Source organism: Rhea pennata, chromosome 19 (genome assembly GCF_028389875.1).
Source record: "Rhea pennata isolate bPtePen1 chromosome 19, bPtePen1.pri, whole genome shotgun sequence".
Taxonomy (NCBI): domain Eukaryota; kingdom Metazoa; phylum Chordata; class Aves; order Rheiformes; family Rheidae; genus Rhea; species Rhea pennata.
In genome coordinates, this window is record NC_084681.1 from 8,968,370 (window position 1) to 8,988,548 (window position 20,179).

A 20,179-nucleotide genomic window follows, 5' to 3' on the forward strand; every position below is an offset into this window, starting at 1 on the left:
TGAATATATTTTAGTATTTAAATCCTGCAAGTGATTCAAGCATTTGCTGTGTGTGTTAAAACCAACAAGCCAGAAGAATAAGCTTTTTTTCTTATCCCATCACAAAGAATGTTTAACTTTTCAAGATACAGTTATATTACTCTTCTCTGCGTTTTCTTGCTCTTTTGTAATCTTTATTCTCATTTTTATTTGAAGGTACACTCAAAACCAACTGGCTGATCTTTCTAATAGCTGTTCTCTGAAAACTGACTCATGCTTCAATGCAACTCACCCCTCATCCTGCAAAGTTGAATGTTTTTTCACTTTTTTATTTCTTGAAACTTCACTTTTCTCTAATAGTATATTTAAAATTAATTTCTCTGCGTTTGTATCACAAGAGCACCTACATGACTATGGAATGGGTGCAGTATTGTTCCAGGCTTTTCTTCTACTCTTAATTTTGCAACCTAGAGGGGGAAGGAAGATAAAGCCACCTAGGACTATCCACCAGATTTTCTAGTTCAGTCTCACCACTGCATGGCATGAAACTCAGAACATAAATACTAACAACTACATTTTTGTTGGAATAAAACCTTGTTTATAAGCAAGCACCAATGATGTTTGAAGGGGCTCTGGCTCTGTAATTACCAATTGTTCTATTCCTTTTCATATAAAATTAAGTTAAATTTCCCTATTTTGCTGGCTTGGAATGTCTAGATTGCTAAAGAACTGAAGATCCTTGCTGCAGAAGTCTTAGAGGTGACAGACCCTTACCGAGCACAGTATTAACGGTGAATACCTATTATTGTAATGACCTCTCACTCGGTAGTGTACATATATTCAGCTTGCCATTACTTTATTCCTCTGTGCACCTCTCACATCAGGTAATTTCAAAATTCAGATTGAACTACCTAGGGATCAGCTGTGAATCCCAGCAAACAAATTCTTAAGAAAACAGGTTCTGAGATAAAACTGGCCTCATAACAAAGGAAAGACAGGGCAGAAACGTACATATGCAGAGATTTCTGGGCCTTGGCTGCCTCTTCCTTGGAACTGTATCGGACCACAGCGTTCCCTTGTGTCAGGTTCAGGTGGAATGTTATTAGAGGGCCATGTTGCAAACACAGTGTCCGCAGTGTGGAACCATCGATCTGGTAAGAGAGGGAGGAAAAATGGTTATTTGCATTTTTGTGATTTTACTTGCCACACTTGCTAACCGAACAACTCTAAAAGTAGTACACAAAAAAAAAAGAGAAAAAATATCTTTCTACAAGATCATTTTAGTTACAGACTGATCACTGTCCTCACAGAGGTGAGACATCCTGTCTTTTCAAGATTCCTCTATAGTCCAGTGCACAAATTTTCCCAGTTTAGGTGATATTAATTATATTTATCATTAAAAGTCTACAGATAAGTCAAAGGAGAAACAAATTGTTCATAAATAGAACTTATTTTTCTTCTAAATCATTTTAGATGTTTACATTCAATGCTTTTGGGCTTATGTTCCTCACCATGGGGAGGACTAGAGGCTTTGACAGACTTAAAGACAAAAATAAAAAACCCACAGGAAATGCAGATTTCCTGAATCTGCCTTAAGATATCATTCACTTCCAAACTTACACACACATATACTGTACAATGAATGACTAATTACGTAATCATAAACTTCATATTTCATTCATTCTGTAAAAGCTTTACAGATTCCCTGTAGCAGACATCCAAAACAAATGCAGAATAATGCGTTTTCCTTTCGAACAAACTAAATGACCAAGATTGACAAGTATTGATAAGCATTCCTCTCGCCATTTCTTAAATATGACAGGTTTCTTTTCATAACTAGCTAAGTGTAACTGTGCTTACCTGGGGTGTGAGGTTTCGAAGAACCAGCCAGCTGCTTGTTCTTCCTGAGCTGTCAGTACTCCATGCAGAACCTACAGAATTGCAAACAAAACATTTTGCCATGGGTATGGAGAGCACTTTGCAACAAGGAAACTTACCTGGAATTGCCACATTTTAGCAAGAGCAATTGCTACTGAAAACAAATTTAACAACAGTTTGTCCACACCTTCATTTACTGTCTTCTCTGGAATGAAAGGTTGGGGAATAAAAAGCTACTACTTCTGCTACACTTAAAAGATCTGTGGCATTTTTCACATTCCCATAATAGCTATTAGAAAATGGTGGATGCAGCTATGTCAGGTTACAGTAGAATTAAACAAGAAGAAACATTTTAAAAGCTATTCAGATGCCTAAGCTCAGATTGCCGCTTGTTATTAAAGATTTTTTACAGCACTGCAGCACTCTGCTGTCCTGCCAACGATACATTACTGTGTATGACATTTTCAAAATAGTTATTTCTGCACTGACAATGTTCTGATTAAAGACACTAGGATACAAGCGGTGAAACCTGCTTTTCCTACTTCAGCCTGGGGTTTTACAACGAGAAACTGAACAGGCTTGACATTTATTAGCGGCCTTTGAAAAACCGCAGTACTTCTTTAGTCACGTGGGCGACCACACTTGGGCTCCAGAGAGAATCCTGGCACCAGCACTGTCTGCCCACCAGGTGGGGCTTTGATGAGGAAAAGCAGACACAAAACGTATCCAAAAGAAATTTTTTAAAATTCAGAAAATGGAAAAAAAAAATCCTAGCTGGAGTGAAATTATTTGGTAATTCATTGGTAAAATTACTAATACAATCACATGACTGAAGACACTTTCGTTTACAACTTATCCTAGGTAAAATAAACAAATGCATGCTCCATCCTGGAAACAGATACACTCTGCTTGTATTGAACTTCAAGTACTTGCAGCCTAATACAAAACTATGGGGCACCTCCCCACTGTAACACAAAGAATAGAAGTGAACTACAAAATGAAGGCATGGCATTCGCAAAAAATACAGAAGTCACAAGTACCGGAGGAGTAAGAGCTGGTCCAACCCAGTGGACTGGCACCCCAAGTAGACGACGGCTTGGTGTTTGTTAAGCCTGGAGGAGGTCTTGTCGGAGCAGTAGTGTTTCTGGGTACCTTCCATAGTTCATGGGATAAGGAGGCTTGTGTGTGGGAGATTGGGCCAGAGGACCACGTCGACTTGATGTCTGACAATTTACCTGCAACAGAAAAAAAAGTGTGTATTGTTAATTAGCAACAAGAGTTAAACTGAATGGAATGGGTAATCGTCAAGCTTCAGCATCAAATGTTTCTCCATCTTTGTAGGAGAGAAATGGAATAGCACTCTGCAGCGGATCAGTGATGTTTATCCTATTCACATTGAACTTACTTATATTAGTATTTACATTTTCAAATAATTTAGTATTTAAGCAATCTAATAATACCTGCTCCATTTATTATACAGTTGCCCTTTTCTACCTCCTACTATTTCTCTTTCTCATAAAAGACTGGATACCAGAAAAAAGATCTGAGGAGAGACTTAAGTATTTGAACTCTAATTTCATCAAAATTAAAATGAAACTTCAAAATTCTCTCTCTCACAGGTTGAATAGCATTTAATCACTTCTTGTACACAACTTATTTCATCTAATATAAAGAAACCAGCACATGTGACTGCTCTTCTGATACAATATTAAAATTCTATATGTAACAAAATATTTCTGAATATTGAAAGTGACAGATGCACTTTTTTCAAGTTTTCTCTGTAAAACTGAAATCTTCAGAAGAGTAGATCACATCCCAATCTGCCAACCTTTGTGAAGTTTTACTGTTCAGTTTGTAATTTCTCCAATCAATATTTTAATCCTTTTACTACTCTTCCTGTCAAATCAGAGCTTTAAAAAACAACATGAGACAAACATGAGAATAAAAAGTACAATTCAGCATCCGGAGCCGCGCATAAAATTGAGTCAGTATCTAGATCCTGAAACAAAATCCTTTGAAATACTTCACCTTTGGACTTGCACATCCCTGCCTTTCTTCCTTGTAACAACACATGTTCGGAGAGTCCAGTTGCCTTGTCATAGCACATTCCCACTGTCACTACAGCAGCATCACACGTGCAGCCGGCAGGGACAGCAGATATTCTGCTGCTGTGTTTACGCTGGCTCAATGCTTTTCTGTCGGCTGCAGGAAGGACTTGGTCTGCCCAAGCTCAAGATGCAAAACTGACTTGTGAAATTTTTTAAAATCAGATCTGAATCGGCAGAGTAAGCTTCAATTAACTGCTTTGCAAGTTAGCCAAAGAGTTTTTGTTAGCAGCCCTAGAGCCTGATTTACCAATCCAAATCATGGCCTCAGTTATACATGTACAAACTCAAAAATTGCATCTGCTTATCTATTTATATAATCTAAACTCAATGATTTTATATTGAATTATAATAATTTGAGAGAGAGGGTAACCAGTCCTCTGTCTTTCTGCAGACTGTAGCAGCAAAAAGCATTTAACAATGATGACTGAGGTATTAACAGGAGAAAAAAATGGAAGGCAAGGGAAGGAGGAAGCCTAATTTTTACAACTCATAGAGCAGCTCAGCTTGCAATTCAATGCATGATATGTGCACATTACCATAGATTAAATGTTGCTATGCCACTACTTCTCACGGGGTTAACACAAAGATTAGATGAGAGTGCAAAAAATAATAGCAAATAAAGCAGAAATGCATAGCAGTTAGAAGAAAAGCAAGCCACCGCTTTCATTTTCTTTGCTTTCACTGGAGTAAAACATTTCAAACAAAAGCTTTTTGTTTTCTGAGAGAATGAAGTGCATTCTGCAGTTCAACCTGAAGGTTGCAGCTTCATCTATTCAAAGTGGAGGGTTTTCTTTGATTAAATACAAAAATGATAATACAATCCATACAACAGCCTCTGCACAATTTTATAATGGGACAAATTAGGTATTCAGGTAGCCAGTTAGCAACCAAAGTTTTTGTGACTTACAGAAAGAAGCTTCAGAATTAACAGCTCACTAAAAAGACTGCGACAAGTCACATTATCTAGACCATCTGCAAGCTCAGGCGTATAAGAATGCACGAGGCTTTGGATTGACTATTTAAAGACATTTAAACATGTGTTTAATCTACTTAACTAAGAAGACACACCAACAAAATAAACCCGTTCTTTAGGAAGCCTTCTAAAACAAAAAAGCAAGCAAACATACCTCCTCTACAGAGTACCTCCTTGAGGTACTACTGAACTTTTTCCCAAGTCAAAGATGGTTTGCTTTTAAAAGTGAATTTAATAACAATGATTTCAGATCAGCTCTTACTGGAAGGGTCTAATAATAGTGTTATTGCCGAGGTCCTACAGAACAGAACACATCCCCTCAAAGTTGCATTGGAAACGGTCGTTAAGAGATCTACATGCCAACCCACAGTGACAGCATGTGGCACCACGTGGAATAAACACATTTTTCCTTAGCACAATTCCAAGCATACCATACAATGCTCACCACCGATGAGCTGCCTACCGACCACAGGACTTAGAAAAAAAAAAAACTTGTGCCTATAGCAGCACCAACGTAGTAACTGGAAAGGAGCGCTTTCTAGGGCCTTTTCTCAGAATGCAGAGAAATGGAAAGTAGAAAGGCCATTTTTCGTACCTGCAATGCTAGGTGCGGATGCAATGCTGCTGAAAGAGCTACTGTAGCCGGAGGCACTAAGCGGCCAGGCACTCGATGAAGGCAGCGTGGCATTCTGAGATGATGTTGGGGATGACCCTGCAGAACCAGCAAAGAAGCAACTAAGAAAGATGGGCATAATGATGTTTGGTGTGACATAAGCAAATCTATTATGTGCAAATACAAACCACGCAAGTTATTTTCCTTAACCAGCCTGGTCTCTGAAGTCTAGGAATGAAATGTTATAGAAAGCATGATAAAGTGAAGCAGAAGTCTTTAGTGGAAAAGAAAAGAAAGCTGCCACAGTGGCAAACGTATTAGTGCCTGTGCAGAAGACAAATCCTGAATTTCCTTTAATATGCATGACTAAAATATCAGAATTAAACTGTTTAGTCTCAAGGAATAGGCATTATTTACAAAGATGTTTTACCAGCTGACTTGAGCAACGGTAACTGCAGATGAGCATATATGTATATGATAAACTAATCTCTTACCCGGGTGACTTGTCCTAAATTACTGGAGGTAAGCACTTCTACATTCTAATGCCCACAAAGATCTTTATTTTTTTGCAGACTTATGATAAAGCAAGGATATATTTTAGCAATCTTTTCCCAAACTAGTAACATTAAAGGAAATAGTCTGAAACCATCTTGGTAAATCGTTTACAATCTGAGGATCTATCTAAGCATACATACAATTTCCTTACTGGCAGCAAATGAAAGAAGCTGAACATAAAATAAAATATCTTTGTTATAAAGATCAGAAGAGCTGGAAGCATTCTCTCTAGCCACCAACAAAAATTAAGTGTGTATCTCAGGTGACTTCTCATTACTGACATGCTTAGACATATAGTGATACTGAAACATCTTTAATCAACTAATAAAAATAGACAGGTTCTTTGGAAAAAAGACATAGAGTGATGTACTGAGGTAGAAGGCAGGACTTAATAGGACAGTCTCATCCCTGAGAGCTCAACAAACAAAGTGGGCTACATGTTCAGCTGCAACAGAAATCAGCCAAACTTTACCTTATCCAGACTTACTGGGCCCCACAGGACACACCAAAACATCAGTCTCAAGCAAAATAACTAAGTATCAAGGTCTTCTCTGGCCATAATCTATTCCCTGTGCAGATACTTCTCTGGAAGCCTGGGGGTAAGGGAATTGTACCAGATTCAGAGGATCATATGCTCAGAGCGCTGAAAAGGATTCTGATTTCATTTGACTAAGACTTTTAGCTCATAGCAGATGATCCTGTAAAGCTTTGTCAGCCATCAGGGCAAACCAAACCCAAACGCAAGCTTAGGTTTTGTGTATTTCTAAGTGTACAGTGCAAGGACAGCATAAGCTGCTGCCTAGCCCTGTGGGTGGATCTGAGCTCCATTAATACAATTTTTGCACTGCAGCATGTGCAGTGTTCGAAGATGGTCTCTCCCCAGCAGCGTGCCATGAAAGCCCCCATCTCATATGAAGGAGCGCTTGCAAGAACGCAGAGGATTTTATGCAAAGCAAATACCTAGACTATACACGCATCAAGAAACTGATTCAGCAATGATACTTTAATTAAAATTATATTATTTACATTAAAAAGATTAAAAAAAAAGCTGATGAGGAAAGGTAGCATATTATGGACCCCGAAAACCACTGTTTGTCACAGGGTTTTGTCTTTTGGAGGCCTCTACTACTGCAAAGGTCATCTATACTGACATTCTGTAGAGAATTTAATTATTTCTTCTCTCCATAGGTAGATTACATACCAATAGAGCTAATGTGCATTTTCCTTCTACAAAGAAATAAGACCTGCAGTAGTTGTCATCTAACATACAGGTGCAGCCCTGCAATACTATGTTTCTGGTTTAAAGGGAACATTTCTTGGATGCATCTGATCTCAACTTTGGCTGAATTATATTTTTGTACTTTTCTATTTAGCACTGCAAAGATTACTTCAAACATTTCATGTTGCCTGCTCCTTAAAGTACACTGGGGTCATTACAAGTTAATTCATCATTACCCCTGCACATAAACACTTGATGTTTCAGCAATAAAGACTGCTTTCTGGCAGTTTCAAAGCTGGTGAGAGATGCAACTCAATGTTATTTCAGGCAATGAAAATCCATGCCTCCTTTCCCTCAGATTCCATATACTTTCCCCCAAGTTAACAAGTGCAGAGCTGGAAACCAGTTTCAAGGACAATTCTGATTTTTAAGTTGTGCTGTTACCACTCATGTAACTACTGTAACAAAATCCACAATTTGAATCTTGACAAGTCCTTCTGACAACCTGATTAGAAAATTCCTGTGCGTGCTACAGTGCTCTAGCAGACTTTTCAGATAACTTGCCTCTTGTGGCATACTGACCACAATTAAATCAAGCCATCCTTCCTTTGATCCACTCTCAGTGTATCTAGTTGGCAAGTAGCATTGCCCTGCTGCTTTATCATTTTATGGAATATCCTTTTCATTCTGGACTAAACACTACCGGGACAAAAGAAATGGAAATGGTTTGGGGAAATACTAGTTTACAAGTTAATTCTCGTTTTCTTTTCTTTGAGGATTTTTGGGTTAACACAGGTCCAATTCCTTTTCCTGTTTGAGCTTTTAATGAAGCAACAATTGCGTATGACAGCAGCTTGCTGCCTCAGCAACAACTGTGGAATTTAAGTATTATGACTTGATGAATATTTCATATAGGATAAGAGATTGGTCAGTATATGGAGCAAAATCTTGTGCAAAACAAAATGTCAGGAATTATACAGGGTAGGAAAACTTCCAGTGATCACGAAAGCTTATATTAAACCTCACAACTTTTCCCAATATAAAAATATTCATATTCCTGTGGAGAAAGCAGGGCCTTCGTAGTCCCCTATTTCTGGATTTTCAGTGAATGTTCATTGGCAGAAGCATTATCAGATCTGGATTACATGCAAAAATATACTACAACCATAATATATGAAGTCAATTTCTTTGAAAAGAAGAAAAAAGAAATAAACAGACGTGAAAGCAGTACGTGTGTTTACCTCCACTCTTGAGAAGATAGCGATTAACATCCTGTATGGTGGTGTTTATGGTGGGCCCAGTCGGAACACTTCCAGGAGTAACATCAGGGTCATTTTCAGGATCAATGTTCTGCAGTCCTTTCCATGGCACTCCTGGATGAAATTCTGTTGCAAAAATAATAAAATCAACAGTACCTAAGGTCATAATTTTTCATTCTAATTTCTTCTTGTGTGTCAAAAGATAATTGGGTTCAATAAATAAAATCAGCAATAGTTTTTAAGGATGTGAGTTTAACATGAAAGCTTTGTGTTTTGTTACCTGGTGGCCAGTTTATGCTGGAGCCATTGGAAATTTTATCACTATCAGTTTTGGCACGTGACCAGCTGTGTGGAACAGCTACAGGTGGACTGGCTGGCGACTCACTGTTTTGGATCAGATCATACCGGCCATAAGAGTCATCAATGGAGGACTTTCCCGGAGGACCAATACTTAAACCTCCAGGGATAGCACCTGAAATGAATGAAATGGAAAAATCTTTGTTTAGGAATGGGATTGATTTTCAGTATCCAATTTTCTCTGAACCTATATTTATTATTATGTTTTTTTCTTTATTTCAAAGCTTAAAAAAGATAAAATTAAAACGTAAACCCAGCACGTAAGGCTTAGCAGCTGTACACCTTACTAGTAATTACAACTGTGGAGTATACCACTGGTACATTAATCTAGGCTTTCAAGTTAGCTAAAGAAATTCAGATTAGTTCACTCCCCAAAAGACAGTAAGTAATTCAAATTGTTACTATGACTGTAAACAGGAATTTGCTGAGACAGCATACTAAGAAATATCATTGTAGGCATGCCCTGCTCTCGTCCTTCCTTATATATTCATTACTAGCTGGGTGGCTGACTTGGAATGGCCATTCTTATGTTCTCACAAATTATTAAATAGCAGTCAGGCATAAGTAGTACAACTATTTGCAGGAGAAGAAAACGTTGTTAAGTAAAATACTTCATGCTGCTAATAATAAAAAACAGGATACTGTAAAGTTCACGGAGCATCCTGTTCTAAGAGAACTAGGAAAAAAAATGACTCAGGATATTGGATGCTGATAGGGATAAAGGTGTTAAATGCATTTAAAAGCACATTTTTTAAAGCTTTTCTAAACTAATGTCAGGAAACTCTTTGGAAAGAAGGTGTATGTGTGTGTAGGGGGTGTTTTTTTGTTTTGTTTTGTTTTTTAAAAGCAGCTCATCCTGGCCAGGAGAGAAAAAAAAGGATTAACAGCTCAACACTTCTGGAAAACTATGAAGTCTGTGCTCCTACCTCTCAATGTATATATACTTATATCTTAAAGGAAAAAAGAAAAGGAAATAAAATTACAATTCCAATGTGATTCAAATCTTAAAAAGCCAAACGGACACAGAGGTTACATGTGACATACCGTGCTTGCTGGAGTTCTGGTCAAGCGAAGAAGCAGCACTAGACAGATTATCCATTGAGTTGGGGTGTGTCCACTGAGGAAGGCGAGACTGGGACTGAGAAGTGTCCTTCACTGACAAACCACCAGTAATGTCCATGTTATTTACATTCATGTTCGGGTTCAGTCCAGCTAAGGTGAAGTAAGTCATTAGACATAAATAATATACCAGCAGATTAAAAAAGAAAGTTTGACTTAAAAACCTAGCTAATGGTTTCAAATATTTTTATATATGTGTAGTAATTTACATTTTCAGTCTGCTGTCAGAATGTTTTGCTTCTGTGGGAAAACCAATCTACAATACAACTCCAATGAATTCAGAAAATATTAAGATGTTGCTAAAAAGAAAAAAAAATCCAAAACCGAACACATACAAATGTATTTTTATGACGCCAGTCTCTTCAGTTGTTCCAGAAAAGGCATTCTGTAAGAATGCATTGGAATGCAATGTTTAAACTAGTGAAGAATTTGCAGCATTTCATTGCTAAACTAAAGTATTCCTCAAGTCTTACTGGCACATCTTTATCTTGCAGATCATTTTATTTTGCTAGCAACATAAAAAAAAAAGTGATTGACTAATCAGTCATATAGCAAATCAGCTATTAATTCATTAGAGGAGATATTACACTAATTGAGTATATACTTGAATATAGAGAATAAAATCACTCAGACTATACTTTAATTCAATATATATATATGATATTTAGGGAAGAATTTTGACAGGCTTCCATAATATGAACCCGAATCCTTTTAGATACATAATCATGAGCATTAGTAGATCACAGATAGCCGAAATATGATAAAAAAATTCTTAGTCTTGGCCCTTAATTCATAAATTCTTTCGCCTTCTGACACTCCTGCTGTAATAGTTACCCACAGCAGCTAGAGTTACCTTTTTAACAGCCACACGGCAAATAAAGCTTGGCAATTCTATTGTACAGAGCAAACAGAATGGCACAAGGAGATCACATGAATTCCCCTATGTCGTAAGTGAAGTCTATGGCATACGCTAAACAATCCTAGAAAATAAGCTTTTCTGTTCAACGTCTCTTAAAGTTGGATCCATTATTTTGAAATCATACCTGACAGATCTCTACCTAACCTACCACAAATGACCAGTGATGAAGATTTCAGAGCCTTCCCAGGCAATTTACTCCAGTACTCTTTTGTTAGAGTAAATAAGTGTCCTTACACTTCAGTTAGATCCCCTTTGAAGCAACAAAAGTTTATTACCTCTTGCACTGGGAACAGCAGACATGCAAGATTTCGTTGAAGCTATTTAAATTTCTGTAGACTGCTGCATGTCTCCTCTTTAAACTACAACGACCAAAGAACTTCATTTTTCTTCACCAGTCATGTTTATTTAACAAACATAACTTTTGCATTTCTTAATTTACTACACTGTAGAGCAAAGTAGTTAGACACTGAAAGAAAGGCATTCTCTCTGCCTTTTCAATACCAAATGGCTTTAATGAAGGACACTTACCAAGAGGGTAAGGAGCAAAGGTGTTCGGTGAAGACTGTTGCTCTTTGGTCTGCAGGTCAGGTAGGCCGGGAGCCTGGGGATGGGGTGAAAAGCTATCCATGGCTGATTTGCCTGCAGAGGGGTGCAAAGATAGATGTGGAGGGGGAGGCTGCTGCTTCATAAGCAGGGCCTGGGCCAGCTGGCGCTGGTGCTGCTGGATCTGCTGCTGCATGTTATTGATTGTACGTGCAACCTGGCAACAAAAGAAAAAGAATGAATAAATGTACAGTGGAACAAAAGGACACTAGACTTCTTGTGCCACTTTCTACACTGAAATAACGCAACAGATCTCTCTTTACAAATAAAAATTGACTAAATTAAGAGAGTTGAACAGCTTTCTTCCAATAACTGAATGCTGTGGAAGTGTTATTATTCTAATAGTCTTTCCTTTTCATTATTCAAACTATGCACTATTTTATTATTTCTAAGGATATTTCAGTTGTTTCGGTGCAACATTGTACAATCTCTTACTGCTACTGAAATCAAACTCTAACGGGGAAATTGAGTTAGCAGTTACACCTACTTGCTGCTCCTGTTGTCTCATGGGTCCGGAAACATTACGCTGAGCCTGTAACATCTGCTGCTGGATTTGTAAACGTTGGTACGCCTACAAGAGGGAATGAGAGGTCAAAACTTCAACCATATACAACAAGCCTAACATGCTTGCTTGAACTTGCTCTTGTAAACCATAAAATAGAAAAGACCCAGCTCTTGAGTTTTCTGAAAGCTATTAATGAAGCAAAAGTAATAATCTTGTAACAAAGGTATTATAAAATGTATTCAAGTCCAGAGTTTTTTTTTATAAAACCAAACGGGAAAATGAAACTACTGAAGATTATGTTTGTCAGTACTGACTGCTCATTAAAGACAGGAACCGGATTTTTTTACAAATAGTTTGTAAGATATGAAGCAAAACAAAGAACAAGGTTACAACTATTAGTATTCATTGTATTTCTATAGTATTATGTTGTTTTGTTTTGGTCATGTTGAATTCTGGCAAAACATTAAATTTAATCAGTTCAAAAATCAAAACTAAAACATACAGTAGCAATAACAAGCTTATTTACATTAAATGTTGCCTTAGTCCTGAAAAATTCCACAATTGTAATGTGGTTAATTGGGCAGTAAAGTCTTTTTTTCAAGGTATTCTCTCTCTAGATCACTTCAATTTAAAAAGAAAATTGAGTTCTACACTGGTACTTCTCAAGTAGCTGTTTACTGCCTAATTATCACCATTGTATGAGACCAGCATGGTTCTCCTCAAAACTGGGAAAGCAGTTCAGAAATGAATAGTGGTAACAAGCACTAACAGAAGGCTTCAACAACTATCATGGTGACATTAGCAACTACAGTAGTTCGTCATCCACAGTAATCTTATATTGTTAGCAAGCTGTATCAGTTTTGATTAAAAAATATCATAAAACCTGATTACACATTTAACAATTATTTTACTTTTAAATCTAGCAGAAGTACATAGCATTTCAAAACCAAGTAGTTCTTAGCACATGCTGTGATTCCATTATTACAAGAAATTTATCCCAAGATTTATTATTTGTTAAGGCACTAGAATGAAGTTCTTCAGGTAACTCAGGTGACTAAGGCTGCCAAGATTTCTCTCTTCTTATGTTGTGCCAGATACGCAGAAACTTCACAATTGGCCAGTCAGTTAGATACGTTGGCATTTAATGCACAAATTAGTGCTGCTTGAGGATATACTGTCTTACTAACACCAGCGTGACTAAAATTGACTTTTGGATTTCACTGACTAGTTGTAAAGGATAATTATTCTACAAATGTCTATTTATAAAGCCTGAGGTAAAAAACTTGACTTTGTTTCTTTAAAAAGAAACTCTATCATACAAACACCATCTGACTTGTTTTAAAGATCTGTCACTTCCGTTTATGAATTTAGTTAGCAGCTCTCCTATGTTATCTTCATGCCTTCAGTTCTGATTTAGAGCTTATTTACCACGTCTTTTAACTTACCAGCTGCAGCTGATAGAGCTGGTTCAACATCGTCATATGCTGAGGATTAATTGGCGAGGTTAATAGTGCAGGGTTGAGACCAATGTTTTTTGCTGCAAACTGCAAAAGCTGTGCTTGAACCTGGAAAAGTGAGGTGTATTAAATACTGTATATTCACTGTTAACACTGACAACTATGCAAACCATAAATAAGAGTCACAAGATATCAGCTGAATAACATTACTATTCTCAGAGTCTGTACATGAACTATCAAAAAATTAACAGAAGCTGTAATGCACATCTTAGTAACTATAGCCAAATGTTCACTACAGAAAAAAGCAGGGAACAAACTCCTCAGCTCTCTAAAAATACTGCTTGTTGCAAAAAAGGAGAGGATCTGCATACACAGACAGCGTATGAGAAAATCCTACTCATGTAACATGCTTGTGAGCTAATACATCAGCTCAGAAACAGCAAGGAAACAGTGGCTGTGAAGAGTAAAGAGCATGACAGAATACGGACAAGAAGAGAACGCATGGGGGAATCTCCAGGAAAGGGGAAAACACAAAAAAGGAAGTTTCATCCAACCTGAGGGGATAGAAACTGAGGCACTTGAGCACGAAGACTAGGCTGGGATGAATTAAGAGGTTGCACTGGCGGTTGCTGCGGCTGTTGCATGGTCCTGGCTTGTGCTGCTCCGCTATTGCCAAACATACCCAGATTGCCACTCGGTATCTACAGGGGGACAAGACAGACATTGGCAGATAAATGCACCATCCAACATACAGCCTGGATGTTACTTATCTGTGCGGTCTTCATCCTCAACGCCTTTGACAGGCATGAATAAACAAAGCAGTATATGCAGACTGTTCTGCGGGAAGCTTTACTGACTATCAGGTTTAGAATCCGGCATGCCAAATATCACCGCGTACCCACAGCATCCCAAACCTGCCAAAACTCTGTACAGATGTCTGTGCAGAAGGCAGCTGAAGCTGAGGATTTCCACTGTGAGCACGCACAACCCTGGAGAGTCACGAGATAAACAATGAGAAGCACTTGCCAAATGTCTTTGTACTGGCGTGGAAAGGGGTAGGAGAATGAAATCATTAAACTCACAGCATCCTAGACGTTGATTTATCTAGGCCACTCTTGTACACAGTCATTTTACATAGCCACTGATAACGGGCATAACATTAGCACTGTCTCAGCTTCTCAAAGATATGCTTAACGGGCTGCAAGCGTTGGACAAGTATAGCCTTGAGAAAAGTGGCTCTAAGAACTTCACTAACATTTAAGTTAACCTAAAAAGAAGGTAGGTAATCAAAGCCACAGCAGAATGATACATAGAGTTCTGTGCTGCTTTTTCCTATCTTTGCTGGTATTTTGATTTTATGACAAAACTAACCTTTTCATAATCAATAGGAGTATATGACCTCTTAGTGCTTATGAATCAGTCTGTCTCTTAGTATTTAGGAATTTTTCCTTCCATCTCCTTTCCCTTTCATTCCCTTCTAGTGCGCTCCAATGCAGGGACAGACCATCCCTCCTGTCGCAACGTTTTAGGTGACCAGAGGTTCTAGAAGCAAAATTTCTTTCTTCCACCTGTCAAAGCTCTAAGCTGCCTTGGCAGTTACGATGGGAACAAGACGACCCATCGCTTCTCAGCCATCTCATCGCTGAACGATCACGCCAGCCGGGAGAGATGGATCAGAGCAGTGCCTCTGACTGAAACCAACTCTGTGACAAGCAGCAGTGCCTCCGAACAAGAAAGCTCACATCAATCACGGCCGGGCTCTACAGAGCTCAGTCGTACAAATCCGTAACACTCCGGTCTCTTCTCAATGGATGCATGTAATTAGGAGGCCGATTACACCTGAGCACTTGTTTTACATTCTATAAAGTGAAACATTTCCACAGCAGGTCGTTTCTCCACTGTTTTTTCCCCGTGAACAAAGATTGCGTACTCATCTGCACTCGGAGCCACCGCTTCCAAAGGGGGAAGCGGCTGGTGCCGGCCGTGAGCCCCCGAGAGCTGAAAGGCAAGTTGCGGTCGCTCCAAGCAGCCTTACCTGTCTAGAAGAATTCAAGTTTTGCATGCCCAGCCCTGAGGCAATCCCGCCCAGGGTCTGATTAGGGAGTGCACTGTTTGAAAGGGGGAGCTTCAGGCTTGGTGAAGGCAAAAATGGTGAAGTAGTGGGCTCTTCCACTAGGCCGCCATCCTGATTGGAGAAACAAAGGGTGAGCTGTGTGCGGCGCCCAGGAGCGGACAGCGCACAAAACAGTTTCCCATGAAAATATAAAAGGGCATGGATGAGCAAAAAGACAAAAAAAAAAAAATGCAAAAAGAAAAAAAAAGAAAAAAAAAAGAAAAAAGAAAGTATGAATAATAGGGAATGAAAAGTATGGGATGAAGGAAGAAGAAAAAGAGAAACAGGATTAAGGTACTGTTTTCTGTTACATTGTCACACTTAATCCACAAACACACGTTTCCCCTCAGCCATCTCTCCAGAAGGCGGGGAGGGACTCTATGCCTCAAATTTGGGCTCAGTAATGTAAAGCAAGTACAGCAAGCAAAAGCACTGTATTGCAGAGCTACCACGCAGCCATCTCCTCCGCCCTTGTATTTCCTCTTCACCACCAGATTAAAAGGTGGAAAGGGAAGAGGTCCAGCACTTCTCCTGGAAGCCTGCTGTTACTTCGGCATATGCTCCGAAGCGGAGCATGAACACGTGGCAAACCACTTTTGCTAACGCCAAACTTGGTAAAGGATAGATAAGCTTATTTGACGCTAGTCTGTATTTGGTTCCAAATCATAGCTCCGCTCTTAAAAAAGCCTTTTTGCATGACTCCCCTTTTCCAAACCAGACACATGAGCCTGTTTGAATATTCATATAGCACTGACTAATATCCACTATGAAATGTTACTCTCCAATGCATCCATAGAGCACAAAACAATTTAAAAGCAGTAATTATTATGTTGTCTTTTTAAGTCTTTATCTAGCCTTTTTAAGAAGGTGGTTAAGACACTGCCTCATCCTCCCCCAGCCTGCTCTCCCCAGGAAGAGCCTGAATTACAGCAATAGATGAGGATCCCCCATCTTTTATCAACCAGCTAGAAGGACCCTCGGTCGAACATGGACACGAGGCACAGGAGGCAGCCCCTGTGGGGGGCAAATAGTGAGTCAGAAAATAAAATAAATCACATAATCCCCAGTTGAAGAGGTATAAATCTAACCATTATTACACTGGGGTACTGACTTCTGTGTCAGCCTCGGCTTTGATGTCTGAGAAGCCTGCAGCAAGCATGATCAAATAACACTGTGCGCTGAGTACAACTCCAAAACCATGCAGGGGAAAAAAAATCTTTAATTTGCCTCATGCCGAAAAGATATTTTTAAGGTAGTATCTTCACTGCCAAAGAAAGGCTTCTTTGTAGCTGACGAGCTATGTTATTTCAACTGATAAACCCAGCCTTCCTGAAGACTACGAGATACTGAAAAATGTTTTGCTTAAAAAAAAAAAACAAACCCCAAACCAGATCAGTCCTCTAACCAGATACCCAAACAAATGACCTAACGCACTAAGCACTCCCTGTCAATGCTGCGTGCTAAGTTAACCCTGTAAAAATATGTTCTCAACGGCCATCCTTTGATGCCAAGGAGAAGTTTCTTTACGATCAGGCACTGCGACACTTGGCATGGCATCCAGCTATCCTGAGGGGGACACTGACATTTTCTAATGATATCCCCAAGGCCTTTCAGCTCAAGATATTTTACATGCTACTGGACATCAGTCACACTCTACAAACAACCGCAGCTTGCATGACAGTAACAGGTTCAAGGATTTCTCCTTACATCACGGACATATGTTTACAATTCAATCCTTCCCCCTCTAAAGTGAAAATAATTTCTTGTGTGCTCTGTCTTTCAGGTGCCATTGGTTCCTATGCCAGCAAAAGTAATGCCCATGAAAGTCTAACGTAATCTCCCAATTGAGTCAAATATTGCTATTCCCATGTCATTCCTTTTATTTTTTTCATTTAGAATTATTTAGTGCTTGGGAAGATGAAAGACAAGCCGCACTGGAGATTCAGGTTTCCAATTTCCAGAACAGCAGCACTCTGTTTGGCTGCAAGGCCAGCTTGCTCAAAAGCACGCTCCTGAGCTGAACTCCAGCAGACATCTTTTCCAGCCAGTTTATAATACAGCGAGCTTATAATTGCCACCATTCACTTGGTTCTAAATTTTTAATTTGAACTTCTCATAAGGGTGCCAACTGCACTGCACAAATCTGTGCTCTTACAAATTAAACTGAAATCATTTCACATGCAGTATTTTAGCTGGCCAACATGAAGGACTCATCAGCCTCAATGCAGAACAGGTGAAATCTTCACTACTTAAAATCATCTGCAATCCATTTTTTTTCAGCTTCTTTATGTAGTATCGACTATCTGAAGAATAACCTGTTCTACCTAACCTTTCCAGTCCAAACCTTTCCAGTGATTTTGCTACAAATCAATGCCATATTCCCCCCTCAGGTTAAGCAAGTAAACAAACCCCTAACATTGAAATTGCCAAAATCATGCTAACTTCAGAAGAGAATTTAATTTTTTGAAAGGATCTGATGGAGCTGCATCACTACAGGGGCAGTGTTTCCTTCTATACTTATCCAGGGCAAAGCACAATAATGGTGCTTAATGATATATTATTTTTAAGGCTTTAGAAAGTATCTTACAAGAGTTTCGTATCAAATATTATAGAATGCAAGCTGCATTACTTAATTTTTTTTTATCTTTTTGAGATATGGACAATTTATCACAGGATTCCTGAACACTTTGGCAATCACTTGCCAACAACTGCCACTTAATGGATCAAAACAGCCTAACAGATGGATGCCAGACTGCAGAAGGTGCCAAAGGTCTTTACACAAAGTCAGTTACAAAAGCAGAAGAAAACACAAATAGTTTTTCAAAACAGAAAAAAAGAATCCTCTTTCAAAGAAGGAAGCTCAGGAAATAAAATTTCATTGCAAAACAGGATTCCTTCAAACCTGACAGAAGTTTAGAACAGGCATAAGCAACTTGCAAGAGGTATCATATTTGGAGATGTGTTTTCTCCAGTGTTTTTGGAAACAGAAGAATTCAAAAGAAGTTTCAAAATTTAATAGGATAAAATAAAAACAGTCATGGGATCATAGGAAGAAGCAGAGATGGAGGAACAAAGAAAAAATAAAAATCTAACTTAAAGATCTAGTGATCATCATATATGTGCAAAGCCTCAAAAAGTGCTTCTGCATAATGACAAAATATCCCAGTCATTATCCCAAAGACAAGAAGCTATCACACTCAGTAGGGACGACTGAGATCAGAATATGAAGAATAAGGTTTGATTTGAAAGATCTGAAAAATTCCCCACAATATTTGTATTAAAAAGAGCAAACAGTCCAGTCAGGTAGAAAGTACTTTTGTGGAAGAACCTGATGGCAGCCAACATACACGAAGACTTGCAGCCCTGGATTTCTCACTGACACGAAAGATGAGCAGGTCAATGAATAAGATAATATTGAAAAAGAGGCTTAATTTGTAAGAGGAGAATTTCATACATTCCTACACACTCCAGAATTTGGAAGATGGTCTGTAAGTAGCATCAGGGCAAAGGTAAGACAGGACTTGAAGTTGGCAATATAGGAGAAAACATAAAAAAAAAGCAAAGATAGAGGAGAGCAAGAAGGGGAGCTGATATTCTCTCTCTGCTCTGTTTTAGGCACTTTGATATATCTATGACATTTTCTCAGTGGTCCAGAATTCAATGTTAGCATCTAATTGTGCTAGAAAGTTAAATGAAACCTCTTTATGGTTCAGAATTTTCAATAGAGGGGTGCAATACACAGGTGCAATGAGAATATACACTAAACTTGAGTCCTAATACTCATGAGTGGTACCCAACCCAAACACCTACGCATCAAGAAAAGATCGTTTGAAGCACTCTGGGCTACCAGGAAAATCTTACATTTCCCTTTTTTCCTGTTTGTTTGTTTTTACAAATTTGATGGCACCAGAAGACATCAGGTAGCATCTTCAAGCAAACCTGATACCTAAGAACAACATGCTTGACTCCAAGTATAAAATAACGTGGCTGAGATCACGTATCAGGGTACTGCTAGGTTGGATCTGTATTTTCTTGAAGCCATTGGATTTTCTCCCTTCTCCTTTTATAGTGCTAAAGGGCAAGATCCTGAAAAATAATACAATTAACAAAGGACGGTGTGCCAAAGATTAACTCAAAGATTAACATAGAGCAAAAACTATAAGTAGTTACTATGGTAAGTGGTGAGGAACAAGTCAACACAGAAATTCAAAGATGTTTAGTTGCACAGACCAATCTGTGCAACCTTTTTAACTGCATAAATGAATGCTGACTTTACCTTTCAAAGAAAATGCAACAGAAACAGCACTGAGACTCAACTCAAGCGAGCCGAAAGGACCAGCTGAGAGAGCAGCAGCAATGAGCCCACCAGCCCAGCTTTCAAGTTCACCAACAACAAGAATTTTACATAACTTACTGAAGACTCAGCAAAGCCAAACAAAAGGGTAGTGACTTCATAAGACAATAGGTAAAGTCAGGGATGCTGGCTTGGATGCTTTGTGCAGCTGTGGCAGACAGCTTATTC

At 38.7% G+C, this 20,179-nt stretch overlaps 1 protein-coding gene across 7 annotated transcripts in view; it reads right to left on the reverse strand.

Annotated features, from left to right (window-relative positions):
- The window catches only part of TNRC6C (trinucleotide repeat containing adaptor 6C), a 109,638-nt gene that overhangs the window by 3,414 nt on the left and 86,045 nt on the right, over window positions 1-20,179 (reverse strand). For 3 of the 7 annotated variants that reach the window (XM_062592079.1, XM_062592078.1, XM_062592084.1), the window contains 12 exons: window positions 15,580-15,753; window positions 14,099-14,245; window positions 13,533-13,652; window positions 12,070-12,153; window positions 11,508-11,739; window positions 9,986-10,153; window positions 8,865-9,056; window positions 8,567-8,710; window positions 5,534-5,650; window positions 2,898-3,092; window positions 1,840-1,910; window positions 991-1,130 (listed from right to left, as the gene is read on the reverse strand). In XM_062592079.1, coding sequence (XP_062448063.1) covers window positions 991-1,130; window positions 1,840-1,910; window positions 2,898-3,092; window positions 5,534-5,650; window positions 8,567-8,710; window positions 8,865-9,056; window positions 9,986-10,153; window positions 11,508-11,739; window positions 12,070-12,153; window positions 13,533-13,652; window positions 14,099-14,245; window positions 15,580-15,753 — 1,784 coding nt within the window. The remainder of the gene's footprint in view (window positions 1-990; window positions 1,131-1,839; window positions 1,911-2,897; window positions 3,093-5,533; window positions 5,651-8,566; window positions 8,711-8,864; window positions 9,057-9,985; window positions 10,154-11,507; window positions 11,740-12,069; window positions 12,154-13,532; window positions 13,653-14,098; window positions 14,246-15,579; window positions 15,754-20,179) is intronic. The other 4 variants (XM_062592080.1, XM_062592083.1, XM_062592082.1 and 1 more) reach the window with 4 other exon arrangements.